This window comes from Protopterus annectens, chromosome 4.part0 (genome assembly GCF_019279795.1).
Source record: "Protopterus annectens isolate FY-2018-M chromosome 4.part0, PAN1.0, whole genome shotgun sequence".
Taxonomy (NCBI): Eukaryota; Metazoa; Chordata; order Ceratodontiformes; family Protopteridae; genus Protopterus; species Protopterus annectens.
In genome coordinates this window covers 1,993,727,900-1,993,752,913 of record NC_056733.1, presented here as the reverse complement: position 1 = coordinate 1,993,752,913, position 25,014 = coordinate 1,993,727,900, and the positions used below count along the sequence as shown (strand labels likewise).

The 25,014-nt window shown below is 42.7% G+C and overlaps 1 protein-coding gene across 4 annotated transcripts in view; it reads right to left on the bottom strand.

The window, feature by feature from the left end:
* Positions 1-25,014, bottom strand: part of D2HGDH (D-2-hydroxyglutarate dehydrogenase) — a 719,825-nt gene that overhangs the window by 480,096 nt on the left and 214,715 nt on the right. For all 4 annotated transcript variants that reach the window (XM_044069611.1, XM_044069612.1, XM_044069613.1 and 1 more), the window contains exon 5: positions 15,992-16,185. In XM_044069611.1, coding sequence (XP_043925546.1) covers positions 15,992-16,185 — 194 coding nt within the window. The remainder of the gene's footprint in view (positions 1-15,991; positions 16,186-25,014) is intronic.

Below are 25,014 nucleotides of genomic sequence, written 5' to 3'. Positions count from 1 at the left end.
AAAATATTTCTAATAAGAAAACATTTATATTTCTTACAGTTAATGTTCTCCAGCCTCTTCCAATCCCCTGAATATTTTCCCAACATTAATGACACAAAGTAGGGCATATGCTTTACAGTCCCCTACAAGTTTAACAAAGTCCAAGAAAGTCCAACATTTCCAGATTTTCTTTTTCTGTCATGTTTCACAAATATAATTATTGCTTTGTAATCCCACATTTCCCCATTTCCAAGTTACTGATTTTATTCTCCAAACATTCATGGCATGAAGTAGAGCATATGCTTTAGAGTGCCCTACAAGTTTAACAAAGTCCAAGAAAGTCCAATATTTCCAGAGTCTCTTGTTCTATTCCTGTTCATCTCCATCTTCCAAACCCAATCTCTGCCTCATTTCCAATGTACTCTTGATTCTTCCAGTCAACTCTTGTTTTTTTTCCCCTCTCTCAAGCATGTTCCGTTGAAACACTGGAAATGGTTTCACTGGCACAGTCTCTCTTTGATCTTTATTACTAGAAGAAAGTACAGTTGTGTAAACTCACCATAAATGTAGATGTTAGAGAGTGTTCACTGCTGCAGTCCTAACCATTGGGTTATCCATGCCGTGGCAGTCCGAATACCAGAGTCATGGTTTTGTGCATTGGCTCCTGTCGTTTGCTGGGTGACGTCAGGTCGTCCGAGCTATAAAAGAGAGCAGGCAACGCCATTACCTCAGTTTTTCTTGCCTTAACCAACCAAAGAAGTCTAATGTTAATAATAATTAGTAGTCCTGGGGTCAGAGACCCTCATAGAAATGTTTCCCTCTAAGGAAAGCAGACATCAGGGGGAAGAAGGGAGAAAAAGTATGACTGCAGCAGTGCTCGAACATTTACATTTATGGTGAGTGTACACAACTGCACTATGTTCTTTATGTTTCACTGCTGCAGTCCTAACCATTAGGAAGATTCCCAAAGCTGAGGAGAAGGGTGGAAGGTTAACACAAACTTAAGATTGGGTGAGCATGCCCTGCAGACTTGCAGGGGCAAACCAAGCCCTAGCTTTTGAGAATAGGTTCAGATGGCAATGTTTGGTGAAGATGGGTAGCCTTCTAAAGAATGCTGTGGAAGTAGAGGTTGCCCTAGTGGAATGGGTTCTGATGGTCCTAGCGGAGTGGTTTTCCAAGCAGGGAGTAGCAAAATTGGATGGAGTGTGCTATCCATTTGGAAATGGTCTGTTTGGATACTGGTTTCCCCTGTGCCCCTGTTTTAAGCTGACCAAGAGCGGTTCAGTTTTCCTGAATGTCTTTGTACGATCCAGATAAAATCTGAGTTGCCTGTGCACATCCAAAGAATACAGTATCCTTTCCCCCTTGTTATGAGGGATAGGGAAGAAGGTGGGCAGGTGGATGGCCTGGTTGAGTGTAACATCTGAAACCACCTTTGGCATGAAGGAGGGACTGGTTCTCAGGGAGACCCTGTTTGCATGGAAGATGACAAATGGCTCAATGGCCATTAAGGCTTGAAGCTCTGACACTATCCTGGCTGAAGTAATAGCCATGAGAAAGGCAGTCTTCCAAGAGAGGTACTTTAGTTCTGAGGATGCTGCAGGCTCGAAGGGAGGCAGAGAAAGCTTTTCTAAAACATAGTTCAGGTCCCAGTCTGGTGGGCTGTCTTCTGGGAGGCCTGATATTAGAGGCTCCTCTAAGGAATTGTTTGGATAAGAGGGTGGGAGAACAATGGCTGTTCTGTATCAAAGTGTGCAGAGATGGCAGAGGCATGGATCTTTATGGAGGAGGAGGAGAAATCCTTATTAAGTAGCTCAGCAAGACAATCTAGAATAAGAGGAATGGAGGGCAGATATATGTCTGCCCCCTTGGATTGACTCCAGGAGCAAAATCTTTTCCATTTCCCAGCGTAAGATTTTTCTGGTGCTGGGTCTTCTGTGATGATGTCAAGGACTTGCTTGCTTAGCATAGATTCCTTGTTGGTTTTGGTACAATAAGCCATGCTGAGAGCTTGAGTGTCTGAAGGTCTGGGTGCAGCATTGTCCCCCCCCCCCAGGATAGCAGGTGATTTATCAGAGGCAGCTGCCAGGGGGGGGGCTGGTGAGATAGGTTGCACAGCAGTGGGTAACAATGCTGTCTGTGCCAATCTGGAGTAATGAGTATTGCTCTTGGTTTTTCCTCCCTTATCTTGATTAATACTTTTGGAATGCGAGGAAGAGGTGGGAATGCATACACAAAAAGGGTATTCCAAGGGAAGGTCAGGGCATCGACCTTCCAGGCCAGGTGATGGTACTCCCTGGTGCAGAACTTCTGTACTTGGTGATTTAAATAAGAGGCAAAGAGGTCCATCTGGGGGGGGGGGGTCCCCCATGTGTGGGTAATTTGCAGAAAAATGTCTGTGGATTTGCCATTCGTGTGGGTCCAGCAAGTTTCTGCTTAGGTGGTCTGCCAGGGTGTTGTTGATGCCCGCTAGGTACTGGGCTATAAGATGTAGTTCCATTGAGGAGGCTGCTAGTCACAGGTTCATGGCTAGACTGCACAAGGGATAAGATTGAATCCCTCCCTGTTTGTTGATGTACTACACAATTGTGGTGTTGTCTGTTTTTATGAGAACCACCCCTTGTTTGAGGTAGGGTGTGAAGGATGCCAGAAAGTTTTGTACTTCTATCATTTCCTTTTGGTTGATGTGCAAGGGTAGTATTTGTGCGTCCCAGAGACCTTGAGTGCATCTGCCTTCTAGGCGGGCGCTCCAGTCTATGTCCAAAGCATCTGTAGTTATGGTCTGGTCTGATGGATGGAGGGCGAATGGAAGTCCCTTGTACAGAGCACAGGCCTGGGCCCACCAGAGGAGCTTGGATCTTATGCAAGGGATCACAGGCAGGGAAGTGTTCAGAGGTTGTGAGTGTTGACACCATAGGTTCTTTAGGTACCACTGAATTTTCTTCATGTGTAGTCTGGCCAGAGGTACCAGAAGGATGCATGAGGCCACGTACCCTAGAGCTTGTAGGAACTTCCTGGCAGAAAGCTGGGTTTGGGAGGCCAGAGTAGTGAAGTATTTTGGTAGGAAACTCTGTTTTTCTGGAGACAGAAAGGCTATTTGCTGTTCTGTGTCCAGTAAGGCTCCCAGAAATATGATTTTCCTGGTAGGTGTCTGTTTTGATTTCCTTTCGTTGATAGTGAATCCTAGAGAGGTGAGTAGGGTTTTTACAAATGAGAGGTGCTGCAGGAGCAGTTCCTTGCAGTCTGCCTGGATGAGACAGTCGTCCAGGTAAGGGTAAATCTGTACACTGATTTGCCTGCAAAAGGCAATGGCAGGAGCTAGACATTTGGTGAATACCCTGGGAGCAGTAGAGAAGCCAAAGGGCAAAGCAGAGAGTTGAAAGTGTAGTGATTCTGCTCTGAAGCGCAGGAATTTTCTGGATGATTCCCTTATTGGGATGTGCAGGTAAGCATCTTTTAGATCTAAGGTGACCATCCAAGCTTTGTTTGGCAGCATTGGTAGAAGCTGTTGTAAGATAAGCATTTTGAATTTTGGGATTACCAGGAAGGTATTGAGAAAGGACTGGTCCAGGATGGGATGCCAAGTCCCCACTTTCCTGGGAACAAGGAATAGTCTGGAATGGAATCCTTTAGCAACTTGTTCTGGAAGTACAGGTTCTAATGCCCCTAGGGATATTAGGTTTTGCACTTGTTTTAGTGCTTCTGCCCACTGGTTTGGAGGTAGGTCAGGGTACCCTCTTGGAGGTGGTAGTTCTTGAAAATTGAATTTGTACCCCCTGCGCAATGATTTTTAAGACCCGCTGATCTTTTGTTACAGAGTTCCAATTTTCTCTGCATAGAGATAGCCTTCTCCTAGCTTTTGGTGTGGTGGAGGCAAGCAAAGATGGGAAAGGTAGTCACTGAAAGTTTTTTTCCACACAGGGTTGCTTTTGAACTCCCTGCTCTATTGTTTGAGGGGGACCACACTTTTGTTCTTTGCTGGCCCTGAGTTTGAGTCCTGGTGGGTCTGTCCCTACGGGTTTTGCCTTTTGTCTGCCTGTTTGATGTAGGAAAGGACCAGTGTTTAGGGGGAAAATTTCTGCTGAACCTAGGAGGTTGTACTTGAAGGAAATCTTTAACAGTCTGCATCGATTTTGCTTTGTCTTCCATCTTTTTAAGTACCTCTTCAGTTTTCTGTCTGAACAAGCGGTCTTTGTCAAGAGATGCATCCATGACTTCAGCTTTGACATGATCAGAGGTTGTTCCTTCAACCATGCATGTCTTCTGATAAATCCTGTCACTGTTGCCCTGTTAGAAGCTTCTAGGGTGTCAAATCCACAGTGCAAGGAGTGCTGTCACCTGAGATGGAGAGTGCAGTAATTCTGCTATCTCTTTATTGTTGGCAAAATCTGGAAAAGCAGTCATTTTCTCTTTCAAAAGTTCCAAAGTGTGCTGTTGATATTTTAACACATGGAACTGACAGTTGAGAGCCCTTATAATTAAAGTTACAGAGGTATATACTTTTTTACCCCATCTGTCCAGGGCCCTGGATTCTTTATCTGAGGGGAGTAGGATTCTTTGCAGAGGTAGCCTCAACTCCCTTAGGTCCCTGAGTAATCACCTCTGGATCAGCTATAAGACTTCTGTAGAGGAATTTATGCGAGTCAGGTACCCTGTAGTACTTGTCAGGTTTTCTGGGGGCAGGTGGAAGGGTGTCAGTGGTAAGGCTGGATTCTTGGTAAACATCATCATCTACCACCTCCGAGATGGGTGGGATGGCCAGAGGTCTGTGCTGGGCTAGGTCCAGAAACTCTTAGTCTTTTCTTGGATTGATGGAAATCTGTTGATTCCAATTAGAAGTGCTCCCTGAGGGTGTGCAGGGTTTCTCCAAAGGAAAAGCCCTCCAGAGGTGATGCAGAAGGAACAGACTCTTGTGCATCTGAGTCTTCTAAATCTGATTGGATGTCTGGAGAAGGTCCCCTTCTCCTTTTGGTTGGAGTGGCCCGATTACCCTGGATAAAAGTGATGAGATCCACCATCATTTTATGCATTCTAGTTTGAGGAGATGGAGGAGTAGTGGAAGGGAAACTTTTTGCTGTTTTCTTTGGAGTAGCTCTAAGTCTGGCCTGAAGAGTATCCCTCAGTGCTGTCGGTGTGTTAGAAGAGAGGGCAAAGGCCAAGTGCGAGTAACATACTCGTAAGCCAGTGCCTGCGTAGCAGCTCCAGACCCAAGGCAGAGAGAGCCGAAGGCTCATTAGAAGATGCAGTCATCTGCGGCATACAGGACTCCGAAAGGGTCTCAGTAGAGGCCTGCAAAGTAATCGAGTCAGGCATCAGGGGCTGCAAAAGCGTCTCAATGAATTCTGAAAAAACTGACTACCCTTTTAGCGGTGGTGTCGTCGGAAGGCTTGGCCTTATGCAGTCTGTCTCTATCCTTATCTTTACATTTTTTCCAAAGATCTGCTGTTTGCTGACTGACAGACGCCATATCAGTAATCAGTGATGGAAGACTAAAATGACTGGCTAACAAACAGAGCTCTATGACGAGTAGTTCTAGCGTTAAAGAGGGCAAAGAACTGACAGTGGGGTACATCATGATCTGGGCCTAAGCAAGTGACAGTAAGAATGAAAGTCTCTGTGTGGTATTTGCTTTCCACAGGCGACACAGTTATTGACTTTTTTGGACATCAGTTAGTGCAAGAAAAAAGGAAGGATCCCCAACAGGGTACTTAGCTTTAGACATTTTCAACTGAAGTTCGACATCTGGAAACAGCCGACCGGCACTGTTGCGAATTGCTTCTGCTACGAGCTCCACGGCAAGAAAGACTGAGGTAATGGCCTGCTCTCCTTTATAGCTCTGGCGACCTACCATTTCCCTCTGTCTCACAGCTCACATTTTGTTGGACAAACCTTTGTATTTCTTCCTTAGCATGTACGTTATCAAAAATATTGAAGATCGTGGTATACAGGAGTTTGAATCTCATGTTAGCTTCTCAACATTCCCTTAATATGAAATAAATTTACTCTTCTTCTGCCTGGTGTACGAGTAGTCATTCTCCATAATCACTCTGCTGTCTCCCACTTTTACTACTTTGTCCCTCTGCCACAGTTTTTCCAGAATCAACTCCTTCTGTTGGTAACATTGCATCTTTACTATTAAAGTTCTAGGTTGTTTTCTCATAGCCAGGTTTGGAGCAAACACACAATGTGCCCTTTCAAGTAACAATTCTTGCTATGGAATACCAGTGCAGTTACTTATTTGTGCTATAAAATTAATGCAGTCTGTTCCTTCCAGCTTCTTGGATACAGCACAAAATCTCAAGTTTTCCCTACATGCTCTGTCTTCTAATTCTTTTATTTTGTTTAAACATCTCTTCTTGTGCAGTCTTTTCCTCATTTTGATCTCTGAGTTTTGCAGTTCTAACACCTTACCTAAATATCTTGTTTAGAGCTTCTTACATTTTTTCCAGCCTATTGTTGTTTTAGTTGACATACTGACATACTCCATAAATGTTTCATCTATTTTAGTCAGATCTGTGTACAGTTGCCTCTTACTTTGCTCTAGGTTACTGTAGGTCATGTCTGGAGCTTGCACTGCTTTTTGCTTAAGATCTGCAGTACTCTTCCCAGTCGGTGTTTTTTCATCGTCTTTGGTAGCTGACTTTCCTTCAGGTGCTCTGTATTTCTTTCCTCCTGGCATCCAGGTAGTGCACTTACTAGCCAGTTACTGAAATTTACCCAGAATTACAGGTCCATGGGCTTTCTCTGCTAGCTTTCTGTTTTCACACTGGGGGAGCTACAATTAAACTGTTAGCCATCTTGGAAGTCTGCTTATTTTGTTTCTTATCAAAATTGGAAGAGGAGTTAGAGAACCCCTTGGAAAACTTGGAAAAGAAGGGCAAAAACATTGAAGAGGAGATGTATCACATTACCCCTTTCATCACACTTTTTGATCACCTCTGCAACATAGGAGCCAAAAACTAAATCTCTATCCAAAAGATAATTTAAACTCTTATTTTTATCATCTTTTGAGAATGCAGCCATGCAAGGCTCCTCCAAACAGTACCAGTGGCAACAGCTCTTGAAGTAACAACAGAGTCATACACACACACTGTAAACAATGAGTAGTGACTTGAACAATATAAGAAATCAAATTAAAGTAAATTTTACCTCACAAAAAGAAAGTGTAGATAAAACATTCCTCATACTTTCACAATTAGTCTGAACAAACCTTAACATGCAAGCCTGACAATTCATAATTTAGAAAAACAAAGATGCAGAAGCATACACTTTTTTCCCATACCTATCAATAAACTTCCAATCCTTATCAGAAACAGCAATATTGGAATTAAGTGTTTAGAAGCACAGTATTTTCCTAGGGAATGAGAAACCACAGTGTTCTCCCACTGAAAACACCGGCACATTCTAAAAATAGTCCCAAAGAAAGATAACCCCCGCACACAGGGGGAGTCAGAAAACGAGCTTTCCTCTGAATCAGAAATCTGAGGAGGAAACCATGCATCTCTCTTCTCTATCCTCCTGTCCAGAATTAGAATATTGCATCTCTTCAGAAAAGCAGTATAGTACAGCTGTGTACACTTACCATAAATGTAGATGGTCGAGTGTATTCACTGTTGCAGTCATTACATTTGGGTTATCTGCTTGCAGGTTGCCCTCAGTCGGCCTGATTAACAAAGTCTTGGGTCCTGCATCAGTTGTTGTCCCTTCTTCCATGATGTCAGGTCGTCAGGGGTATAAAACATGCAGCCGATGCCATTACATCAGTTTTTCTTGCCCCAGATGTCAGGTGCCCCCCTAATGGGAAGCAATTAAATATAAAAGTACAATGATATACCTCCAACAAAAAATCAAATACACCAAAAAGGCTTTTAAGCATAGTAAAGGAAAGTAGAGGTAAAACCAAAAGAAGTTAGGGGGCTGGAGGGAAGGTAACCAGGACTGCAACAGTGAATACACTCAAACATCTACATTTATGGTAAATGTACACAACTGTACTATGTTCTTCGTGTTTCACTGTTGCAGTCATTACATTTGAGTAGATTCCCAGAGTTGTGGTTGGGAGGATAAATTTAGATAGCATTAGGGCCAGCTATAAGGCCCTGCAAGACTGCAGTGGCAAAGCCAGCTCTGGATTTAGAGAAAATTGGCAAATGATCATGCTTGGTGAAAGTATGTACAGAACTCCAGGTAGCAGCTTCTAGGATGTCCCTGGTAGGGACGCGTCTGAGAAAGGCTGTAGAGGTAGATGCAGCCCTGTTGGAGTGAGGTCTGATCCCCTGGGGGATAGGTTTTCCATGGTGCTTATAGAAGAAATGAATGCAATGGCTTAGCCATTTAGAAATGGTTTGCTTTGAAATAGCATTCCCCTCTGCCCCTGCAGCAAATGCCACCAGCAGTTGTTCAGATTTCCTTTGAGGCTTAGGCTTGTCCAAGTAGAATCTAAGTTGTCTGTGCACATCTAAGGAATGCATAATCCATTCCCGTTTATTCTGTGGATTGGGAAAGAAGGTTGGCAAATGAATGGACTGATTAAGAGCCACACTGGATACCAAATTGGGCATAAAGGATGGATTGGTTCTGAGGGACACCCTGTCCGCATGAAAGATGATGAAATGCTCCATTGCCATAAGGGTCTGTAATTCAGATACCCTTCTAGCTGAAGTGATTGCTAAAAGGAAAGCTTTTTTAAGTCTGCAGTAGCAGCTGACTCGAAAGGATGTAGAGTGAGTTTCTCCAAGACAAAGTTAAGGTCCCAGACTGGGGTTGGAGCTCTCCCGGGTGGTCTCAAATTTTTGGCCCCTCTGAAGAACTGCTTGAGCAGTGGATGAGAGAAGAGGGGATGTTCTGTGTTATAATGAGCTGAAATGGCTGAGGCATGGATTTTAATGGAGGAAAAAGACAGGCCCTTGTGAAGCATTTCAGCGAAGTATACAAATCGGAGGTAAATTGGGCGCTGCTGTGCTCATCCCTAGAGATTGGTTCCAGGCACAGAATCTTTTCCATTTTTCAGCGTAAGATTTTCTAGTACTAGGCCTCCTTGCCTCTAAAATGATATCCATCACAGGTTTATTGAGGGATGGTAAAGGAGAGTTTAAGTAATTAGTCAGGCTGCAAAGTTCAGTGATAGAAGCTGAGGGTGCAGAATCTGGTTCTCCTGCTGAAACAACAGGGAAGGAGTCTGAGACAGGTGCCATGGGGATAACCATTACACACTGCGTAGGAGAGGGTACCAGTGTTGGCACGGCCAGTCTGGAGCAATCAAAATCATCCTTGGTTTGTCCTGTTTGACTTTTAGTAGTACTTTGGAGAGCAGAGGCAGAGGGGGAAGGCATAAACGGATAGGTTTTTCCAGCTGAAGGACAGAGCATCCACTTTCCAGGCTTGTTTGTGGGGAGTCCTTGTGTAAAATTTGTCCAATTGGTAGTTCTGGGGAGAGGAAAACAGATCTATATCTGGGCTCCCCAATTTGTGTGTCAAAATGTTGAAAATCCTTGGTTCCAGTTTCCACTCGTGGGTCCATGAGGTTTCTGCTTAGTCCGTCTGCCAGTGTATTTAGTTTTCCTGGCAGGAATTGAGCTTGTAGGTGTACTTGGTAGCTCAAGGCTGTGTTCCACAATGCCATGGCTAGTCTGCAGAGGGGGTAAGAATGTGTACCCCCCTGCTTGTTTATGTACCACATAACAGTGGTGTTTTCCATCTTTACCATTATTTGTCCTGGAAGAATGTGGTCCTTGAAGGCTGTTGCAGCATTCTGTAGAGCTAACATTTCTTTTTGATTGATATGCAGGTGCATTTGACTTTGGTTCCATTTACCCTGAATGCACTTCCCTGCCAGGTGAGCCCCCCATGCATAGTCTGATGAGTCTGTTATTAGGGTTTGGGCGGCAGGAGGTGGTGTGAAAGGTAGTCCCTTGTTTTGGTGGCAGGCCTCTGCCCACCAAAGAAACTCTAGGCGTAGGCAAGGTACGATAGGAATCATTGTTTCTAGATCCTGAGAATGTTGACACCATAGGCTTTTTAGATACCACTGTAGTTTCCTCATATGCAGTCTTGCATATGGAATTAGAAGAATGCAGGAGGCCATGAACCCCAAGGCTTGCAGTACTTGTCTTGCAGATAGCAGGGTTTTTGTGGCCACTTGTTTGAAGTAGGTTGTCAAATGAATTTGTTTCGCTGGCGTGATGTAAGCAATCTGGGAAGCTGTTTTCAGGCTTGCTCCCAGGAATATAATTTGTTGACAGGGTACCAGGTGTGATTTCTTTCATTTATGGCGTACCCCAGACAAGTTAGAACCCTTTGTACAAAGGCCAGATGATTCAAAAGTATATCCTGGCTTTCTGCCTGAATTAGACAATCGTCCAGGTATGGGTATATTTGAATATTTCTTTGCCTGCAAAACACAATAACTGGAGCTCGGCACTTTGTGAATACCCTGGGTGCAGTAGATAAGCCAAAGGGCAGTGCAGAGAACTGATAGCGCGTGTAGCCTGCTTTGAAGCGTAGGTATCTTCTGCAAGATTCCCTGATTGGGTGTGCAGCTATGCTTCTTTTAAATATAGTGTTGCCAACCAGGCATCTTTGCCTAGCATAGAAAGTAACTGAAGAGTCAGCATCTTGAATTTTGGAATCTCCAAAAAGGTGTTTAGAGTAGACAGGTCCAGGATAGGACGCCATGAATTGTCTTTTCTGGGTATCAGGAAATGTCTAGAGTAGAAACCTTGTCCCTTTTCCTCTTCTGGTACCAGTTGAATAGCCCCCATGATTAAGAGAGAAAGTTCTTGTTTTTGGGCCTCTGCCCACTGATTTGGGGGTAGGTCCGGCAACGCGCTTGGTGTTGGCAACGTGTGGAAGTGAAATCTGTATCCCTGGGGCACTGTATTTAAAACCCATTTGTCCTGGATAATGAGTTCCCAATTCTTTGCATGAACAGCAATCTTTCCCTACAAAGGGGCAGTCAGTTGATAAGCGCTTGGAAATTTTAAAAGGAAATCATTGACACAGTTTACCATAGGGAGAGTCGTCTTATTCCCAGATTTGGAAGTGGAGGCCCCCCCCACTGCTTAGTTCTGTGTGTCCCCTGGGACTGAAACCTGGGGGTTTTGCTGTGTCTGGGTTTGGCTTGAGAAGACCTGGAAGGGGCTGGAAAGGACCAATTCTTAGAGGGCCAGTGCCTACTAAATCAAGGAGGCTGAACTTGTAAAAAAACTTTAACAGTTTGCATAGATTTAGCTTTATCTTCTATCTTTTTAAGAACTTCCTCAGCCTTGTTGCCAAACAGGCGGTCCTGATTTAAAGGAGCATCCAACAATTTAGCTTAACATGATCAGGCAAAGATTGCTCCTTAAGCCAAGCATGCCTTCTGAGCACAGACCCAAGTAACAGCAGCCCTGCAAGAGGCCTCTAATGAATCAAAACCACACTGCAAAGTGTGTTTTCCAACTTGTTTAGCAGAATGCATTAAATCCTGTAAATCTATTTTTCCACACAGTCAGGAATCAACATAATTTTCTATTTAAGCAGTCCAATAACATGTTGCTGATACTTTAACATATGAAACTGGCAGTTTAAAGCCCTAATGGCCAAGGTTGCAGAAGTGTAAACAGTCTTACCCCATCTATCCAGCGCCCTGGAGTCTCTATCAGAAGGGGTAGGATTTTTAGCAGTAGAAGCCTTAATGCCCTTGGACCCCTCTGAAATAGTCTCAGGATCTGCAATAGGAATTTTAAAAAGGAACTTGTAGGACTCAGGGACCCTGTAGTATGTCAGGTTTTCTGGGAGCAGGAGGAAGGGAATCAGGGGCTAAACTAGATTCTAAAAAAGCATCATCAACAATGTCTAGTACAGGAGGAATAGCTAAAGGCCTATGCTGAGGTAGGAGAAGGAAATCCCCAAACCTCTTTTTTGAATCAGAAAAATCCTGGCTTTCCCAGTGGAAATCCTCCCCTAGAGTATGCAAGGTTTCCCCAAAAGAAAAATCCTCAGGAGGGGAAGCAGAGGGAATGGAGCCCTCTGCATCAGAATCTTCATAAGTAGGCAAGGGCAAATCCAGATCATCAGAAGAATCAGAAAAAACAGAATTCTGATCAGAAGATTCATAATCAACTTCAGTCCTAGGCCTCTTGGCCTCTTAGAAGGGGGGTGGGTTGGCTACCCCTGATTAGAGTTATTACATTTTCAGCCATTCTTATCATTTCTTTTTTAGGCATAGAGGCCTGAGCATGTGGCCTGGGCATCGGTTTTTTAGGCATGGATTGAGATTTAAGCCTAAGTAAAGAAGGAGGCGTTGGTTTAATATGCAAGTCTGTAGGCCTGAATACACCCTCAGAAGCCGGTGCCTGCACAGTGGCTCCGGACCAATCCAAGGTAGAGACATCCGCGGGTTTCCACAGTTGAAGCATCTCACTGCATACCGGACTCCGAATGGGTCTCAGTAAAGGCCTGCGAATCAGAAGTAGCGGGTATCAGGGGCTGCGAAAGCACCTCACTGAGTACTGGCGAACTGGCGACTGGCTTAGGAGAAGCGTCGTCGGCAGTTTTGGACCTCGGCGGCCTGTCTCTGTCTTTATCTTTGCATTTTTATGGAATCCCGGTAGTCGGGTGGCTAACCGACAACATTTCTGGATAATTAAACCAAGAACTGGAATATTTAGAGACGAAAATATATTGACGACAGATAGTGCACTGATTAAATAAAGCACACAACAGACAGCAAGGTACGTCATGGTCAGGGCCTAGGCAAGGAATACAGTACGAATGAAAATCTTTGAGGTATTTACTTTTCACAAGTAATGCAATTATTAACTTTTACTGACATCGGTAAGGAGCAAGAAAAAGTTTCCCCAACGGGGTACTTAGCTTTAGTTGAAGACTTCGGTTCTGAAACTCGAAAACGAAAATTTCAGGAGTCGGCCGACCGGCACTTGCAAACTGCTTCTGAATCAGGCACTGCACGACAAGAAAGACTTATGTAATGGCGTCGGCTGCATGTTTTATATTCCTGACAACCTGATGTCATGGAAGAAAGGACAGCAATCGACGCAGGACCCAAGACTTTGTTAATCAGGCCGACTGAGGGCTACCTGCAAGCAGACAACCCAAATGTAATGACTGCAACAGTGAAACACAAAGAACATCCCTCTTTCTTTTACCAGAAACTGCCTTGATCAATCACATGAATTAAACTCCGATCCAGAACCAGTAAACTATTCCTGTCTAAGGAAAGTTGAGGAGTAGATACATGCTTAGTTTTCTGTTTCTTTTTTTCCAGGAACAATGGGGCCAACAGTGTTATTAATGGCAGCAACAGCTTCCCCAGGGATGGACACAATATTCTGACAAAACAGAGAAGCCTTCCCAGTTCCCTTTCCCAGGACCAGCAAGGCTGGCTTTCCCTTGCCCACTGAGGAGACCTCAACAGCTGCAAAGGATGTGGTTAACCCACAATCCACAGTGGCTGTAAGTGCTACTCAAGCGGGATCCTGGGTAAAAGATGAGTGGTCTGGTCTGAAGTACAACTAATGGCCACAGCTAAGCCACCCACCTGTGGCTCAGGCGCACTGCTACCCTGCTATGATGACAAAGGCTGTTTGCTTAACTTTTTCTTTTTGTGGCTGGGTGAAGGACCGACCATGGGATTGCCAGACTGTTCCATGGTCAAGCATTAGCTGGCCTTTCATTACTTTTTTTTTTTTTTTTAAGACACCTAATAGTGTTACAGTGTCCCCTTCACCTCCCAAGCCTCCTTTCCAACTCACCTAGGTCCTCTGCTAGCCACATCTTACTATTTTGCTTATCTCCTTCGTCATCATATCCTTATTCATAGCCTTAACACTCTGTTCCTGACCTACTGTCATAGCTTTGCTCTCTAAATTTGTTCCCAGTCTATTAATGACCACTTCTTGTGGCACAGTATAATCCAGTCTGCTAAAAGCACACTTGTCCTAGTCTTCTTCTTCTTACCTTTCTTCCTTACTCTAAACCACAGAGTGGAATGATCACAGTTGGCTAAGGATGCCTTCACCTGGATACCCACGGCACAAAGAAGCCCTCTACACTGATAAGGACCAGATCAGAAATTCTATCTTTCCCGGTGCAGTCCTGCACCAGTTCACTGTACTCTTTCATGGTCCAAGACCTCAAATCAACTCCAGTTATCTTCCTCTGTTAGAGCTTGGACTCTCTGAAATCTGATCCTGGGAGATTAAAATCTCCCATAATCATTACCCTCTTCCTTCTATCCCACTCCTCTATTCCTCTCTTCCAGCCACTCAGCCTCTTCACCTGTTGTTTCTTGGGGGCAATACTCTATATATCAATCCGGCACTTCTCCATCTTCCTCTACCTTATGCCATGGCACACGACCCAACCACTGACCATGGCTGCACCCTTGTGCCATTCCAGCCACTGACCATGGCTGCACCCTTGTGCCACTCCTGGTTCAAAGTTCATCTTCTGTGAGCTCACTTATGATGTTCAGCTTTATGTAGATTGATGTCCCTTTCCTATTACCAAGCAACCTATATCCAAGCACCTCCTCTTGTCAATGGCCCATGTTCCTGTAATACCAGCAATATCCACCCTCTTCTTCCTTTATTACGGTTTGCAGGTGCTCTATCCTGTTACCCAAGCATCTACTGCAGTGTAAGGCTACATGCCATGGTCAAAGTCATTTGGATTTGTTCCCCCATTATGCTACATTGTGCATCTCTTTCTTATCTTCCATTACCTGAATACCCATCAGCCCCCTTTATACCCAGTTTTCCTCTACTCTTCCATCTTAATTTAAAGTTAGAATTGTTCAGCTGTAGCTTGCTAACCCAGCACCAAGTGTCCCTACCTATAGCTGACCTTTTGGTTAGCTCTCCCCATCCTACTACCAGCCTATTTCCTTTGTCCACTGTGGCAGTCATTAAACTCTCTAATCCTTTTTCCTCTGTATATCGACCACTGGTATAGGTAATACATCTGAGAATGCCATCTCCAACCCCTTCCCCAGGCTTCAGTCTGCCACCTCGAGACTCTCCTTGCTGTTACCTCTACCGACTCCTCTGAGAAATCTCTGGTGTTTATATACACAACATGCATCCTCATTCTCCTGCTTTGGTGATCACTTTGGTTACCTTCTCACATGTTTTGCTTGGAATAAGCCCAAAGACTTGTTTCAATAAAAATATGGTCTCTCATTTGTCTTTCATCTGGCTTCTTAGTCTTTTTTTTTTTTTTTGGGAACTGAGTCTCTACTCACCAAAGCCCTCTTCTCTTTCTCCACAGTAGAGCTCCTCTCCTTTCCTTCCTGACCCCTATTATCTGTGCTGTCATTTACCTTGTGGTACATGTAAACTACTTGCAATCCTCAATGTTCTTTCTACAAGATCTCTCCATTTTTTTGTCTCTTGCATTCTACCTCTCCCATTTGGCTGCATGACCCTCCCTGCCTACTTTACTCCTGCTCTTCTTCCAGTGCTGCATCCCGCCTGGCCACCTCTATCTCCTCTCCCCTCATCCCTTGTCACTATTCTTTGCATATTTCCTTCCTTCCAGTCTTCCTCCTCCTCGCCCTCCAATTGACAGTTGCATCTCCTACTTTCTCCCTTTGTCTTACTCTGTGCCACCCCACCTGCCTGCAGTCCTCTTGACAACTTTTAAAACTGTCCAGTTTTTCCGGTTTTATTCCTCTTATCTTTTCTCTTCCCATCTTGTCTGCATGACATCTGAATGTTGCACTGTTTCTCAGACATTTAACATTCAATAAATCACAGTTTCTCAAAAAGCACAAGGAACACAAACTTCAAAGTACAATATCAGTTTGGGGCTGGCAAGGATAATAGGAAAAGCACTTCATTCCTTACAATTTACCACATGCAAGTAAAAATCAAATGGAGATTGTGCACATACAAAGCTCCACACCGTTTTTCATTATATAATGACCTAGGTTACAAAAGACGTTCAATATGCTGCAATGTGTTTTGTGAAAACAAATTTTGCATTTTATAAAAACTGTTTTTAAACATACCACTTCCAGTCCCAGGACTGTCCCTCTCAAAGAACCATATCTAAGAAGTCTTAATCCTCCTGCATTAGTGGCCACATTGCCTCCAATATGGCAACTGCCCTTTGCTCCAAGATCAAGTGGCATGATGAAATCCCGCTCCTCTGCATAATCATTCAGGTTTTCCAGAACACAGCCTGCTTGGCAGGTGAGAATCCCTGGAAATTACACAGCAAGTGCATTAGAGTTTTACAAGAACTAAATGAAAGTATCTGCACAACATAATGCAAGTATAACCTTTTTGACTTATTTCCAAAGTTAATATGTTCTGCTTTAACTTGTACTTAATCTGCTAATGAGGCACAAACACTTAAAAAAAAAAGAGAGAGAGAGAGAACAGAGAGACCAGCATTGTCTTGAAATGTTACCTTTTACAATCCAAATACAAGAAGGGAGCATTAAATTCCTCGTTTGTTTGTCTCTTTCGGCTTTTCCCGGTTAGGGGTCACCACAGCGGAACTCTGGTTCGCTAATGATTGGCAGTAGATTTTTTACGTGCAGAGCTGCCAGCCCTGACGCACAGCCTTCAACGAAAGTACGCCCATTCACGCATGTCTCCACACAGGAGACGCTCTAGCTGAGAATCGAACAGGACAGCGTCTTACTGTGAGGCGACAACGTTACTGCAGCACCACCACCGCAGTATTACACTCCTCTAGAACCTATTTAAATTTAAATTCTACATTCTTCATGTAGTATTTGAATTTACTTGCATGTGCATTGAATATATGAAAATATATGATGGACTGGGTACAGTTTTTGAACTCCAGAGACAAAGTTTTTGTTTATTCATACTGATTTTTTTTTTTATGTCCCAGTTCCTGGGGCTGTCTAAAACCACAAAGGAGGTTAAATGAGTTTGTCTGGGTCTTATAGTATGTAAATAATGACAATTTTAATTCAACCATTAGACTTCAAAGTTATAGTTCTGTGATTTGACTTCACCATCTTACAATGGCATACTCAACAGTGGGTTAAGGCGACAGCTACACATGGGCAATATTACTGCAACCCAGGGCTTGATTCCCACTGTCACCACTTGGAAACAATGGGACAATAAATTAAGGTATTAAACCATCCTGTTAATCCTGCATGTTTAAGGTCTCATACAATTGATGGAGACTAGGTAAGTAGTTGCTTTGCTTTTACTGTAGCCAATTTGTGCAGTGGGTTACAAAGGTTTCCTTTACAGTGTCATCTATTAAGGCATACAACTACCGGACCCATTAGAAAACAAATCTACAAAGAATAATTAAGTAACATAAGGTATACAACTATCTGGTTCATTAGAGGATGGTTCTACAATAAATAAGTAACATGCAATTGAGAATATAACCATATTAAACAAACCAGTGAAAGCCAAATCTACAGTTTTTTTTTTCTCTTGTAGGTAAGAAGGCGAGTTCCTCCTTCACTACCCCATGTGGGAGGTTACAACTCCCCTACATACCCCCTTACTTAAACATATTAGCTTCTTGGTTGTACAGCTGGGTAGAAAACTGAAGAGCCTCAAAACTCTGAATCACTGCCAGCACACTTAACGGAAATCATAGGAAGTGATTCTCACTGGTAAACTTGACAACTTGCAGCCTTATCCTCAACACTCATAGTATGGAAGCCTCAAAAAACATTACTCGAAGCAAACATATAACACAAGTTACTATCATGGACAATGTGGCATTTTATTAAACTTGTGATCACTTGTCAAATAATATTCGGCAGGCTAATCATGTAAAATATGCTACAATATACAACTTAACTATGCTGGAAGTTTCCCAAAGATTACAGCCTCAAATGCAGACAGGATGAAAAATCAAATATGGAGGTCAGTTTCTCATGTCCTGGAGTTTACAGCCAAATCTGAACTGCTTGAGAATAATGGCTTATGTTTGTCTCACTCTTGCTCCAGATGGCAATGTGGGATCAGTCAGCCAGTGAAGGAAAAGTACAGTTTTGTACCTACCATAAATGTAGATGTCCGATAGGTATGCATCTGCAGTCATCACATATGGGTTGTCCTGCCTCAGGCAGCCCTTCGGTCGGCCGGATTCCAAAGTCTGGGTCTGGCCTCGGCTGATGTCGCACTTTCCCCGACATCAGAGCGTCTGGGGTATAAAAGCATCAGCCAACGCCATTTTCCTCAGTTTTTCTTGCCCCAGATGCCAGGTGCCCACTAAGGAAGGCTAAAATTTGGAGATATGCATTGCAAAAACAAATCCAAACATGCACCGTACTATAAAAACAAATACACCATAATAGATCCCCCCAGCTAGCTATAAGAGGGGTAAGTACCCAAGAAGTATGCCACAGAGGGGAAGGAGGGAGAGTAAACCTGACTGCAGATGCATACCTATCGGACATCTACATTTATGGTAGGTACAAAACTGTACTATGTCCTTCAAGGATGCATCTGCAGTCATCACATATGGGTAGAATACCATAGCCAATCTGGGGGTGGAGGTACTAAGTAAAGGATGGTGTAGCTAAGATACCCTGCAGGACTGCCGTAGCAAAGCCTGCTCTGGATCTGGAGTATAAAGGTAAATTGTAATGCTTGGCAAATGTATGCACGGAGCTCCATGTAGCAGCTTCTAAAATGCCCTTGGTAGCCACCCCTCTTAGGAAGGCTGTGGTGGTGGCTGTGGCTCTCGTGGAATGAGGTCTAATGTCAGCTGGCACAGTTTTTCCATGAAAGGAGTAACAAAAACGAATGCAATTTCCTATCCATTTTGAAACTGTCTGTTTGGAAATTGCTTCTCCTTGTGCCCCAGCAGCATATGCTACAAACAGCTGGTCAGTCTTTCTGTAACTTTTAGTTCTGTCCAAGTAGTAGCGCAACAGTCTGTGTATGTCCAGGGTGTGCAGAAGTTTCTCCCCTTTATTTTGTGGTTGTGGGAAGAATGTAGGCAAGTGAATAGCTTGGTTCAAAGATACCCTGGATACCACCTTTGGCATAAAAGTAGGATTGGTTCTCAATGAAACTCTGTCCTGATGAAAGATAAGAAATGGCTGTACTGCCATTAGAGCTTGCAACTCAGATACTCTTCTTGCTGAGGTTATGGCCAGAAGGAAGGCAGTTTTCCAAGACAGAAACTGTAGATCTGCAGATGCTGCTGGTTCAAAGGGAGGAAGTGTTAGCTTTTCCAACACGAAGTTAAGGTCCCAAGTAGGTAGAAGTGGTTTCCTTGGAGGATTGATGTTTTTGATTCCTCTTAGAAACTGTCTCAGGTGAGGATGAGAGAAGACAGGTGGATTAACATTGTATTCTGCTGAAATTGCTGAGGCATGTATCTTAATGGAAGAGTAGGACAGGCCGTTGTGGAACAATTCTGCCAAATATTCCAGTATATGTGCCATGTTCATCACCGTCACATCTAGGCCCTTTGTTGTGTTCCAAGTGTGAAATCTTTTCCATTTTGCTGAATATGCCTTCCTTGTGGAAGGCCGTCGAGCTTCGGTAATAATATCCTTCACTCTCTGGGATAGCTTATCCTGAGGGGGAGTCATGGTATTTTCCAGGCAGTTAGCTGCAAGGTTTTCAGGTTGGAATGCAGAGTCTTGAAGTTGTGCTGCGTCAGTAGAAGTGGCCATAGGGGGAGAGGTCACGGTTTTGTCTGTGACATGCTCTTTAACAGTGGGTACCAGTGCTGTCTTGGCCAGTTTGGAGCTATCAGAATCACTCTGGGCTGCTCTGTCCTGATCTTCAGTAAGACCTTGGTCATTAATGGGAGAGGTGGAAAAGCATACACTGTTAGAGCTTTCCAGCTGAAAGAGAGAGCATCCACTTTCCATGCTTGTGGGTGGTATGTCCTTGAGCAGAATTTTTTCAGTTGATGATTGTGGGGGGAGGCGAACAGATCTATTTCCGGCCTTCCCCATGATTGTGTTATGAGTAAGAAGATGTCTGGGTGCAGCATCCATTCGTGTGCATCCATGGTATTTCTGCTTAAGCTGTCTGCCAGTAGATTGTCTTTCCCTGGCACGAACTGGGACTGCAGCTGTATATTGAGTTTCAAGGAAAGTTCCCATAGATTCATTGCCAGTCTGCAAAGAGGGTAGGAATGGGTGCCTCCTTCTTTGTTTATGTACCACATAACTGTGGTGTTGTCTGTCCTTATGAGTAGGTGGCCTTGATGAAGAAAAAGTTTGAAGGCCTCGATTGCTTGTATCACTGCCAGCATTTCCTTTTGGTTTATGTGCATGCGCAGCTCCCTTTGTGACCATAGCCCTTGGATACATCTGCCCTCCATGTGTGCTCCCCAACCTTGGTCTGAAGTGTCCGTAGTGATGGTTTGGTTGGCTCTTGGCTTGCTGAAGGGCAACCCGCTGTTCGACTGGCAGGCTTGAGCCCACCACAGAAATTCCTTTTGGAGGCATGGAATGAGTGGGATCAAGGTTTCTAAGCTGTGACTGTGCCGAGTCCATAAACTCCTTAGGTACCACTGTAATTTTCTCATATGCAGCCTTGCTTGTGGGATCAGAAGAATGCAAGATGCCATGTAACCCAGGGCCTGCAGGATTTTCCTTGCAGTCAGCTGAGTTTGTTTTGTCAGATTCTTTAAGTAATCCGGTAGTTGTCTTTGTTTTTCTTCTGTGAGAAAGGCCATTTGGGTGGTTGTGTCTAGATCCGCACCCAGAAAAGTTATTCTTTGGGATGGAACAAGTCTTGATTTGTGGATGTTGACTGCATATCCCAAGGCCTGTAGTAGGTGGATGGCATAATCCAAGTCCTTTAACAAAGTTTGCTTGCTGTCCGCTTGTATAAGGCAGTCGTCCAGATATGGGTAAATTTGAATCCCCTGAAGTCTGCAGTGTGCAATTACTGAAGCCAGGCATTTCGTGAATACTCTGGGCGCAGTAGATAAGCCAAAGGGCAATGCTGAGAATTGATAATGCTCTGACCCTGCAAGAAATCTGAGGTGTCTTCTGCAACTTTGTCTGATAGGGACATGCAGGTATGCCTCCTTGAGGTCTAGAGTCACCAGCCAAGACCCCTTGCCCAGCATGGGAAGGAGTTGCTGTAGAGTCAGCATTTTGAATTTTGGCACAATGAGGTAAGTATTCAGTGCGGTCAAGTCGAGAATAGGCCTCCATTGATTTTCTTTTCTTGGAACAAGGAATAATCTGGAGTAAAATCCTTGGCCTTGTTCTGAAAGAGGTACCTTTTCTATGGCTTTCATTTGTATTAAGTTGGAAATTTGTTTCAAAGCCTCTGCCCTCTGATTTGGTGGCAGGTCTGGCATGCCTTTTCTTTTTGGCAATGTGTGGAAATGGAACCTGTATCCTTTGTCTATTATTTGCAGTGTCCATGTATCCCTTGTAATGCTGTGCCAATTTTTTGAAAATAAAGAAAGCTTTCCGCCCAAAGGTGCTTCTAATTGAGCCCTGGTCGGCAGAGTCAAAACAAAGTCATTGAGTCTGTCCTGGCGTAGCAGTTGTAGTTCCTGCACTACCTCTCTGGTTGGGAGGCTGCCATTGACGGCCTCTGTAGGAGCCTCTAGCTTGCCCTCTACCTCTGGCACGCCTATTCCTGCCTCTCTGAGATCTGTCTGAGTCCGGAAAGGACCAATTCTTAGTAGGCCAATTTCTGCTGAATCTCGGTGGTTGGACTTGCAGAAAGTCTTTGACTGTTTGCACAGATTTTGCCTTTTCTTCAAATTTCTTTAAGACCTCTTGAGCCGTGGAACCAAATAATTTTTGCTTTTCCATAGCAGCATCCAAAAGCTTAGCTTTAACATGGTCTGGCAGAGATTGTTCCTTCAGCCAGGCATGCCTACGTATGACTGCACCTGTCATAGCTGACCTACATGAAGCTTCCAATGCATCATAACCACACTGCAAGAAATGGTTACTAACCTGCTGGGAGTTGCGTACCAGATCCTGAAGGGATTTGCGATCAAGGGGTTCAGAAGAAGACAGTTTCTTATGCAATTCATTTAACAAATACTCTTGGTACTGTATCATATGAAATTGTAGTATAGTGTAATAACACTGTAGGATTCAGCAACCAGGAAGCACGACAAACTTCAAGACTCCATATACGAACTCCTTTATTAGTAAAATGCAAACAGACAAGCGCTTTCACGCACCAAAGTGCGCTTCCTCAGATCTTCACATTTGATCACATTTCTCAGGAAATATATATACCCAGTGGAATAAAATTAAATTCAAATGATTATTCAATCAACATGATTATTCAATCAACATATTTGGCATAATTGATTAATTGCATAGGAAGCCAGTTTAAAACAAATTCAGTATAGCACTTTTATAGAGCCATTCTAGAGACCTAAATGTTTCATTAAGAGACATTCTGAGGCATGTTTCAAAACCATTAAAATACATTTCTCACACATACCAAAATTCACCTAACATATGTCAAAGAGTGTGTGAATATACCATATAATATACATTGTTTAACTTGTATCCAAATTGATTGTTCATAGAATAAAAATATAGAATATATATATATATATATATATGTTATTTCTTCTAAAAAGTTTAAAACTTTAAAAATATATATATATTAGGCACATACTATATAATGCTGTATATAAAAGTGCCTTACATCATTTTTAGCCATTATATAGTTCTGTAAGCACTATATATAAACCTTATTGTGTATATTAATATAATATTATATTTTTATAAATATTTATATATATGTAATAAAATCCAAAGATGTTGTTATATGTTCACCATAATATCTATGTATGTAAATAGTATATTATATCGAAGTATGATAAATAGTTAATTAATCTAATCAACAATGAATACAGAGAAATATAAAATATGATTACAAAATATCAATAAACAATCAAATAAATATACACTAAATATATATATATATATATATATATATATATATATATATATATATATATAATATTTGGATTCTCAAATATACAATAAATAGCAAATATCATCGTAGCGAGAAACACCTTAGTAGTGTGAGTAAAAACAATAATCAAAGTATTATCAACATCACTACTTATACATCCTTCCGTCTAATACTGGTTTGATACAAATACTTTGATTCAGACCTGGATGTATGTGAGCCCCTAGTCTTAAAATCCATGCTAATTCAATATTTGCTAAGGTATTCACATTGTCGCCCCATCTTTTATTCAGACCTACCAGCTGTAGTACTCTGAATCTAAAAGTGTGTTCTCTGAACTCATTTATATGTCTAGCCAAAGCATTTTTGTCATTATTTTTCTTTATCTCATAGATATGGTTATACATCCTCTGCTTAAACTTTCTCTTTGTTAATCCAACATAGAATGCATCACATGCTATACATGTCACTAGATATATTAAATTCGTAGAATTACAGCTTGCATAAAACTTAGGTTTGAATGTAATATTCATTTTGGGGTGTTTATTTGTATATCACTGATGTACCGACACATGCTACACCTTGTGCAGGGAAAGGTACCTACAGTCTTAAATTGCATCTGTTTGGGTAATGTAGCCTTATTCTCTTTAAAACATAACAACTGTTTTAAATTAGGTGAATTTTTATATACAAATCTGGGTTTCTCACCTATTATATTTCTAATGATTTCATCTGTAGTCAGAATCTTCCAGTTCTGCATAATTACATTCTTTAGATCAAAACTATAATTTGTAAACTGCATTGTATAGGCAATTCTATTATTTCAATTTAATGTTCCAAATTTATTCACTTTCTGATTTTTGAATGGCATCCTATAATATTCTACTGACTCAACTGTATGATCATGTGTTGAAAGGGTATCATTCCTTATATCTTGCACTAATTTTTCATTATATCCTCTTTCCAAAAATAACTTCTCCATATTATCTGCCTCTTTATTTAATATTTCTTTATTACCACATAGTCTCTTTATCCTAATGTATTGGCTTTTAATTATGCCTGGAAACACATGTCTGGGATGCATGCTGTTATAATGTAAAAGAGTATTCTTCCAGCATGGCTTCCTGTACAAAGTGGTTTCTATATGGTTTCCATTAATGATGACATTAATATCTAAAAAACTAATCTGGGTATATGACCATTCCATGGTAAACTTTAAAAACTTAGTAGTGGATTCTAAATACATTAGGAAATCATTAAATTCATTCAAAGTACCTTCCCATAAAATCATATGAAATTGACAATTTAATGCCCTCATGGAAAGAGTTGCAGAAGTATACACTTTCTTACCCCATCTCTCTAAAGCTCTGGACCCCCTTTCAGAGGGTAGAGGATTTCTAGCAGTGGCAGCTGCAACCCCTTTTGGGCCCTGGGAAATAGTTTCTGGATCAGCAGAGTGGGCCTTGTACAGGTGTAGATGCGAGTCCGGGACCCTGTAGTACCTATCAGGTTTGGCAGGAGCTGGAGGGAGAGAGTCAGGGGCTGTACTAGTATCAGAGTACACATCATCAATAACATTCAAAACAGGAGGTATAGCTAAAGGCCTATGCTGAGGTAAATGTAAAAAGGTCCTTAATCTCTTTCTAGAATCAGAGAATTCCTGACCCTGCCACTGAAAATGTTCTCATAGAGTGTAATGTCTCTCCAAAGGAAAACTCTTCAGGAGGGGAGGCCGAGGGAATAGATTCTTCAGCATCAGAATCCTCGTAGGCCGAATAAGCCTCCTCCTGGTGGTCTGACAGAGTAGAGCCATCAGTGGACTCATCTCAGGAGTGGGGGTCAGAGGGCTCAACCCTGGGCCTTTTGTCTGGAGGTGGTTGAGAGCCCCTGTCCGGATGAGGTTGAGAACCTCTAATTAAGGAGATAAGATCCTCTGCTAAGCTAAGAATCTGTGAGCCAGTAGAAGGTCTCAGAGGTAACTTTGGGAGGCAAAGCTTTAGTAAGTTTAGCAGCTTTAGCCCTAGAGAAAGCCTTAATGGACATGGATGCAGGAGGTCTGGCCGCACCACGTGCAGGAGTAGACTTGTCTAAAGGAATGGTGTCGGAAGGTTCCTGGACACCAGTTTCAGAAGGTAATTCAATAACCGAC